This window comes from Vombatus ursinus, unplaced genomic scaffold (genome assembly GCF_900497805.2).
Source record: "Vombatus ursinus unplaced genomic scaffold, bare-nosed wombat genome assembly UNPS02014820.1, whole genome shotgun sequence".
In the NCBI taxonomy this organism is placed as follows: Eukaryota; Metazoa; Chordata; class Mammalia; order Diprotodontia; family Vombatidae; genus Vombatus; species Vombatus ursinus.
Genome location: NW_020954598.1, coordinates 2,740,506 through 2,749,696, shown reverse-complemented (window position 1 = coordinate 2,749,696; position 9,191 = coordinate 2,740,506). Strand labels below are relative to the sequence as shown.

The 9,191-nt window shown below is 46.6% G+C and overlaps 1 protein-coding gene across 1 annotated transcript in view; it reads left to right on the top strand.

The window, feature by feature from the left end:
- PHF2 (PHD finger protein 2) overlaps positions 1-9,191 on the top strand; it is a 199,663-nt gene that overhangs the window by 179,833 nt on the left and 10,639 nt on the right. Inside the window, exon 18 of the mRNA XM_027837127.1 lies at positions 4,486-4,763. Coding sequence (XP_027692928.1) covers positions 4,486-4,763 — 278 coding nt within the window. The remainder of the gene's footprint in view (positions 1-4,485; positions 4,764-9,191) is intronic.

Sequence of the window (9,191 nt, the reverse complement as noted above, 5' to 3'; positions counted from 1 at the left end):
CACACACACACACACACACACACACACACACACACACACCCCCTGCTCTTGCTCTTGCTGTGGTTTGACTTGGGTTTGATCAGCTCCTATCCCTTTATTTGCTAGGGCCTGGTTTGCCCTAGGCAGTTCCTCTCCTAATGCTCCTATTTGGTGTGTAGGGTCAGGTTTTGATGGTCCATTTCCACTGTTTTGAGGATTCACTGTTTGGGAAAAGAGTTGAAGAAAATGGGGGAAAATATGTTAATTTCTTCTAGATGATTTGCTCTGTGTTTATCACTTGGGGGGAAATAAGTTAAGGATTTGGGTACGATAATTGGAGGATTAAAGTATTATTTTCCTCACTAAGCGCTGTGTCGTGCTCATTGATTCACCAGCTGCTAGCATGGATTGGTTTTTATCCTCAAACGTACATGTGCCTATGACTGATGTCTACACCATATGCTTATGATGCAAATTCTTACCATCATTAGATGCTAAAACAATTCAATAGTGGCTAAAGTTGGTATTGGACAAATGGAATGGGGGTTCTGTTAATGAATAAGTTTGGAAAATGTTGCATGCAATCAACTCTCTCCAAGTAGTTATTTTGAATGGGGATCAGCTCAGGGAACTAACCTCCACAGATAGTCCCCAAATATGATTTTAGCAAAGACTTTCCATTTTCGCCCTTGTTCAGGGGCTGCTAACACAGCTCAGGCTAGATTGGATTGAGCCTCCTTGGAAGTATTGGGGAGTAGAGGCACAAGTCATTAAAACAGAAAGAGAAGAGAAATAAAGAAGTGAAGATTTTTAATAATTCTATTTCAGTCCATTATTACATGCTGACTATGTTCAAGCCATTATGGAGATACAAATGCAAAAATAAAACAATCCATGTGCTCTGGGGGCATCCTTTCTACTATCAGGGGGGATGCAGAAGATTCACAGGAAAGAATTTTTATATGTTAGCATGGTGGCCCATATTCAATTAAGTTAAGAGCTTTCAGATGAAAGTGGGAATAGGATTGTTCTGTTTGGCCTAAGAGGGCAGAGCCAGGACCAGTGGGTGTATGTTTCACAGGTAGATTTCTGTTTGATATAAAGAAAACCTTCTTCCTAGAGCTGTCTGGTAGGAGTGGTATAGGAGGGAGTGACTTTCCCATCTCTGGAGATTTTCAAGCCCAGGCTAGATGACCACTTGGCAGGGATGTTATAAAAGGTAGACTGAGCAAAAGAACATTGAAAGCGTTTCTCATTCCTATCCCCACTAAGCTAGCTACTAGAACATATTGGCCTAGTGATCTAGGGTCTTTCTAAGTTCTAAAATGTATTAAACCGTGACCCAGGTTAGATTCCTGATTCTTTTTGCTCTCCCCAGCTTGACTATGGGCACTTGGATACTCAAGTTTCCTTCTCTGTAAAATGGGGGCAATAATTCTTTCACTGTGTTGCAAAGATCAAATCCTTTGGATGACAGGATTGCAAAACCATAGAACACAGAACTGGAAGATGCCTCAGAGGTAACCTAGCCCATGCCTCATTTTACAGATGAGGAAATGGAAGCTCATAGAGATGATGTCACTTGCCAGATACTAAGTAGCAGGAATGACTCAAACCAAGGCCTTCTGACTTCAAATTCAGTGCTCTTACCTGAAGGTGGCAAGAAAACTGAGAGGGTAACATCTCTGCTGTATTCAGTGACTTTAAGAGCTTTAGGGGCAGCTAGGTGGCGCAGTGGATAGAGCAGTGGCCCTGAAGTCAGGAGGACCTGAGTTCAAATCCGGCCTCAGACCAAACACTTGACACTAGCTGTGTGACCCTGGGCGAGTCACTTAACCCCAATTGCCTAAAAACAAACAAAAAAAGAGAGAGAGAGCTTTCATGGGAAAGAGACTTGTTCTGCTTAGTATGTGAGGGCATAACTAGACATACTTGGTGGGCGTCCTAGAGGCGTACCGTGGCAAATTTGAGAGAAAGCATTTCCAACTTTATGAATGAGAAATTATCATATAAATGGTATTTATTGTTGTTGAACTTATACAATTTAAAGAGGGTTCTTGGAATACTTAAATCTGGCTTGGCACCAAGAACAGAGGCGTGGGAAACATAAGGTCACCATTTTAAAGGGTTAACAGTGATAGGGTCGGACGTTTCCTAACTTGAGGCAGTAGAGACCACTGGTAGCTGGGGATGGAGGTGGTAAGAGAAGGTGGCACCAGAGAGCTGAGCCCTTGGCAGAAGGTAGAACGGAGGAGGGAGTGCATTCTAAGCATGGAGAATGGCCATGAGTGACCACTCAAAAATCCACAAAATGGATAATCAGTCCCAGGATGGTAGAGATTTGACTGTATTAGCTATCAATCGCGTAGTCATGGGGAACAAACCACTTTGCTTACTCCCTTGTTTCAGGTGAGATGTTGGAGGACCAAGTTTTAGGGAGTCAGAAAGAAGCTCTCTGGGTAGGATTTGCATTCAGATGGAATTGTGAAAAGAAGATTGTGTCAAGCTTCTAATCTCTAGTTCTATATTGGGGCAGGGAACCTTCAGGACAAGGCCAGAATAGGATACTGTCCATGAAGAGTCCTGTAGCTTGCATCCTTCCAGGGCCAGCCTCTCGGGAGCCAACTTGGGAAGCCAGCTAAATTTGGGCCCTACCCAAGCATTGAATTTCTTCATGTTCTTATAGGCCAAGTCTGAGACAGCTCAAATGCTGCAGTTCAATAGGAAAGGCTGAGGAGAAGATTCTAAAAGTTTAGTTCTTTGGGAAAGAAAGGCTTTCCAATCAAAAAAGCAGTTGGGGGAAGCCTGTTTTATTCAAGACCTTGACTTGAATAAAAGTTTCTACCAGGGAGACAGAGATGAAGAAGACCTTTGACCTCAAGGAGCTTAGTCTCTTAAATCTTGTCTTGAGATATTGGCATTATGACATCCACAAAACTCTGGAACTCCTGCAGAAATCTGTTTTCTGCCGAGGACCCCCAAGCACGTTGTGCCTGGGAGCGGCTCTGTGAGCAAGGGAATTCTCTCTCCACAAGCCTACAGAGCTGGAGCTGGCACCTTGTCTTTCTGCCATCCACTTTGATGTAGACACTGCCTGGGGTAGCTGCCTCTAGAAAGATTTCCCAAAGCTGTGATGGAGACTGAGCTGAGGGGGATTGCCAAGGCTCCCCGGAGGCAGTGAAGGAGGTGAGGGATTATACGTTTCTCAGATGTAAGTAGGTATGTTTGTCTGGTCTTGGCCAAGGCTCTCCTGGGATGGGGTCAGTGAGGAATCCCAATGCCTTTGGGTATGGCGGGAGGATCTGGGCTTCCCAGAGGGAAAGCTACAAATCTGCTTGGGCCAAAGAGGGAAAACAAGATTGCCTCCTCCTTTCTTCCTCCCCTCAGCCAAGCTAGAGATTGTCTGTTGCTAGAAGTGTGAGACAATGAGATGGTATTTGTAAAGTACTTTGTACGGTTCCTGACACCTGTAGGTTATTCTCTTCCCCTTACCCAGGACAAGTGTTTAATCCCAGTCATCTTTTCATTAGGGTCGAGCAGGAGCCCACACTGACAGACAGAGGAGGGGCCCCTTTGCCCCTTTATCTCACTTTGTCTCAGAAAGTCTGTCTGTCTTTCTTACCCTTTGTATTGTTTTCTTAAGTGGAAGTGAGATTAGATTTGTTCTACCTGGCCACAGAGGGCAGGACCAGGAGTTGTGGGGATAAGTTAAAAATGGGCAGATTTAAGCTTTAGAGCCACCCAGACTGGGGTGGGCTCCCTCAGGAGGGAGTTGGGGCTCCTCAGTGGAGCCCTTCAGGTGGGGACTTACTATCTGTCAGGGGCATCTTGGAGAGGGGATTCTGGGTTAGGTGTTGGTTGGACTAGGTCTTCTCATATTTTTTCCCACTCTCTGAGATTCCATGTTTCTCTCTCTCTGTCCCCCCTTCTTTCCCTCCCTCCTTTCTTTCTCTGTCTCCCCATATTTCTCTTTCCTTCTCTATTACTCTCTAAATTCATCTCTCCAAGACTCTTTCTCTTCATGCGCTTGCCTCTCTCCCTGTTTGTTTCTCTGTGTCTCGTCTCTTCCTCCCTCCTTCATTTCTCTCTTAGCTGCCGACTTTGCTGGGCTCCAGGCTGTCCCTTTGTGAGGCCCAGCATTCTTGCCTTCACAGAAGTTTGGGGGTGACTCTTGCCTAGCTGTCTGGCCTCCTGAGCCTGGGGGGGGGGCATGATGTCATGAGAGGTAGAGAAGGGGATTAATCATGAAACTCAAGCATTTGAGGCTTTCTAATTTGTAGCACTGAGCCCTTGATTTCATAATTGCGAACCATTGATTTCATGTATGGTGCACCAGCCTTGTCACGTGGAATCCAAGCCTCAGGCCTTCTCCCGTCTGCCTGCCGCCCCGACGGCTGCCGCCTGCCAGCCGCCGGCCCGCCTGGGGTACCCAAGGGGCTATTTATTTTTGCAATATTATTTTTGCAATTAGCTGAGAGTGCCTTATCTCTTCCTGTGCCCCCTTAGTCAGCCACCTGCCTCCCCCAGCACACAGGAAGCTATTCAGGGAATGTTGTCCATGGCAAACCTCCAGTCCTCGGACTCCTGCCTGCAGACGGCGTGGGGCACCAACCAAGCGAAGAGCAATTCCATCTCGGCCCAGAACTCGAAGAAGAACGGGGGAGGGGGCAACAAGAGTGCCGGCAAGCGGCTCTTGAAGAAAAGCACAAAGAACAGCATTGACATTGAGGACTACGAGGAGGATCAGGACCACCTGGATGCCTGCTTCAAAGATTCCGACTATGGTAAGTAGCTGCTCTTCACCGTCTTCCCTGCTGCCCTGGTCGGCGGTCCTCTTGGTCTAGGGTTGGAGGCAGGAGATGGGAGGGGTGCCTTTTGTTTGCTTCCACTGAACCTAGGCTGGGATGGCCTTGGGGGTGAGGCTCAGGAGGAGGGCAGGGTCCGAGCCCTGGATTTGGAGCCCGCCTCGGTCCTGCTGCTCCTTCCTCGGCCCAGAGGAGCAGGAACCAAAGCCCAAGCCCTCACCGAGACTCTTCACTGGGCAGGGGAGAGTTGGCTGTTTTTACGCTCATTTTCTTAGGGAAGGATTCTAGTTCTGGGCTGTCCTGTGGACCCACCACACACCTACGCTAGGGAGGTTTTCAGTCATAGATTGGTAGGGCCGGGAGGGGGTTTCAGAGATCACCTCGGCTGTGCTGGACGGAGGCAGGTCTGGGATGAGCGCCTGGGTCTTCTGCTTCCCGGGCTTCATTCACTTGCATCATGCAACCTTTGATGCCTTTGCTTCTCTGGCCTACTCTGTGAGGAGGTACTACTGTTTCTCCCAGGTAGTGTGTACCTCAAGGGGAGTAGTCACTGGGTTACTCACTAAGGGAGAAGAGCTGGCTTGGCCCTCCACAGAGCCAGTGGAGCTCAAGAGCTGTCTCCTCTTCCTTAAATTCATCAGTGATTCACCAGGATTCGGTGATGACTCGGGTGCACTGGGTCAGGAGTCCTGGACTTTAATCTTGCCCTGTTACTCCCTGTGTGACTTAGGCAAGTCACTTGAATTCCCTGGACCTCAGTTTCCTCTTCTGTAAAATGGTGGTGGGATGGGGGAGTGGTCAGACTAGTTGGCTTCTTCCAATTCTAAATCTATAATCTTCTCTAAAGTTCTAGGATCCTTAGTTTAGGAAATTCTAGGATCTTCAACTGGAAGTGGCCTAAGAGATTAGAGTATCATAGATTAGAGCAGGAAGGGATAAGGAAACTGAAGCACAGACAGGTTGGATGAGTTCCACAGAGTTACATTGATAGTAATTTGAACCCAGGCCTTTCTAATTCCAAGTCCAGGGTCCTTTCCTCTGTCTCCTCCTTTTGTAGGTTGAGAGAGTTGGGCTGGGATAATCTCTGGAATTCTAGGATTCCTGTGGCCAGTTCAGAAAAGACCATTTTGAGACATGGTGTCATCATAGAATAATAGTTCTCCATCGCTTTTAAGTTTTACAAAGCATCTTCCTTACAAGCCTGTGAGATGTTATGATGGTTAGTTATTACTTTGTCTAGACTGGCATAGGGAACTCCCAGCGAGGGAACTCCCTCTACCAGTTCAGATCAGTACCTGACCTGGAACTCAGAATCTTAGAGAGTTGCATAGGGCGCTTAGAGGTGAAGTCATCTGTCTAGGGTCACACAGCCAGTGTGTATCAGAGGTGGTGTCTGAACCCAGGTCTTCCTGCCTTTCGGGCCGATTCTCCATTTATGTAAGGTTTACAAAGCACTTTACATGGACTGTCTCATTTGATCCTCAACAACCCTGTGAAGTAGATGCTATTCTTATCTACCTTTAACTGAGGCACTAAAGAGTTAAGTGACTTGCCCAGGGTCACACAGCTCTGTCTGAGGCCAGATTTGAACTCAGATCTTCCTGACTCCAGACTGGTGCTCTATCCACTGTGCCGCCTGGCTGCCCCTCTGTGTTATTAGTGCTGTGCTCTAGCCCACTAAGCTAGTCTTTGACTTTGAAGCTGGAATGTCCCTTAAGGGCCATCTAGTTCCAATATCTCATTTTACAAGTGAGAAAAGCTGAGTCCTAGAGGGAGAAGCAACCTGCCCATTGTGAAGAATCTGGGGTTTTCATTCCTGATGGACCAAGCAACAAACATCTATCAGTCAATCAATAAACATTAAATACTCACTTTGTGCCAGGTACTGTGCTAAGCTCTAGGGTACAAAGACAGGCAAAAGACGATCCCTCCTTGTGAGAAGCTCAGATTCTCCTGCAGGGTCAACGTGCAAACAATTCTGTACCAATAATCTGCATACAGACACTCAGTGATAAAACGTTTTCCTCCGTGGGCCTGTATTTGACAAAGAGCGTTTCTGAGTTAGTAATAACATTAACAACCATGCTGTGCTGGAGGATTTTGGCCTTATCGCTGGAGCCCGTGGGGCTCGGCCACTGCCAAAGAGAGCTGGCAGCCCGCCGGCTCCTCTATTCATACCTCAACCAGGGACCTCCTTCTTTCCCACCCCCTCTGGCGGTCTCTGTTAAACATCCGAGGGCCCCTTTAAGCAGGATAAAGACAGGTCAGGCTCCTAAGGGGAGCGAGTGAGGGGCATTCACCTTTTGCTCCAGAGCACTGTATACATTCCTGAGCTATGTAATAAAAACCCCACATCCCAGATTGTGGCTGCCGGCTACCCCGTGCTCGAAATACATCGTGACTGTCTGGAATTAATATCTGATTTCACCGCTTGCTGTGTAGAAATACGTTAATGTGAAAATTAGAATCCTCTGAAGGTTAATGCAAACAAGACTTGTTTCCATTTTAGAAACTGTGTATATTCCAAAGATGACTTTTTGGGGAGTTTGTGGTGACTTGGCAATTACAGCACCTGTAGGCCCATCAGACAAGCTAATTCCATTAAAACTCTTCTGAAAGCATTACACAGAGACTGGCTTTGCAGATGACACTTTGGAAATGGATCAGGGTGGGCTTTAGTCATAGAAATTCATGTTAGTGGCGTATTTATACCACTGATTTTAATGCTGTTCCCTTCTTGTGTGCAGACTTGGTTAACAAAGGCTGAATTTATTGCCCAGGTGGTCAGCAGATTTGGGTTCAGTGGCTGAATTATGCAGTTGCTCTAGAACCATATTACCGGTTTGACAGAAACTGAAAACAAAATGAATTGCACATTTTTCAAGATGTATCAAGTAGACAGGAGATAGGACCTTTGAAAAAGACACAAGAACTTGGGTTTCCATTGGACCATGAGTGGGGGGAGCTGAGTCCATAGCTTCTACTTTCCTCTGTGTAGTTTCTTGAAAGCACAAGTATCTCTCCTTGCTCCCCCATGGGCACTCAGAGAACCACAGAATTTCCGAGTTAAAAGAGCCCTTATTGGCTATCAAGTCCAACCTGTGCTTGAAACGTAATGTCCACGACAGCACACCTGAAATGTGGCCAGCCTGCCTGTGCTTAACAGGCCACAATTTATTTACCCTCTTTGTTCCAGCAATGCATCTGCCAGTGATTCTTAGAACATTAGACAGTGACAGTGACTCTTCCATCCCCTCCTCCGGTCTTTTCGGGACCTCCTTGGAAGGCTTTTTTCTTCATGGATAGTTTTTCTTCTAAGACATTACATTGAGACAAAAAGGGGACACGTTGACCTATGGGTTCCTCATGAGAGATCTCAAGGCAGCAAGAGAGGCTTATATAAACTTGGAAGGAGCCTTACAGGCTATCTATCTAAGTCATTCAGTGGACGTGCGTTTATTAAGCACTAACGATATTCTAGGCTGCAAGGGATGGCAAACACACAGAAAAGAACACCTACCTTCAAGGATGCAACCATGGTTGTAAACTTGCTTATAGCCTGGAAAGAGAATGGAGAGACTGTGAAATAAAGTTGAGGACCAGGAGTTGGGTGACACAGATTCTAGTCAAAGGTCTGTCACTAACTATCTATGAGACCTTAGACACATTGCTCAAATTCTATGACTCTGTTTCCTTCTGCCTTAAGAGACTTGGCAACCCAGGAGTCATCCTGGACTTCTCCTCGTCTCTTACCTCCCATATCTGTTGGCTAATATCTTTACAGCATCTCTCGAATACTCCTCCTTCTCTCCTTTGGCACGGCTGTAACTATGATGCAGGCCCTCATCACCTCACCCCTGGATTACTGCAATAGCCGGTGGATCTGCCTGCCTCAAGTCTCCCCCCACTCCAGTCCATCCTCCATTCAGCCACTAAAGTGATTTTCTGAAAACACAAGTCCCATCTTGTCACCCTGCTCCTCAGTAAACTCTGGTGGCCCTCTGTTGCCTCCAGGATCAAATACAACTGTTTGGCATTCAAAGCCCTTCATAACCTATCCCCCTCCTACCTTTCCAGTCTTCTTACACCTTGCTCCCTGATGCATACTCTTCCATCCAATGACACTGATCTCTTGGCTGTCCCATGAACAAGATGCTCCCATATTTTGGCTCTGGGCATTTTTCCTGGCCATCCCCCATACCTGGAATTCTCTCACTCTTTGTCTCCGCCTACTGGCTTCCCTTAAATACCAACTAAAATCCCATTTTCTACAGGAAGCCTTTCTCAACCCCTTTTTAATTCTAGTGCCTTCTTTTTAAAAATTATTTCCTATTTTTTCTGGGTACAGCTTGTTTATACCTATTTGCTTGTCGTCTCCCCCAATAGATTGTGAGCTCCTTGAGGGCA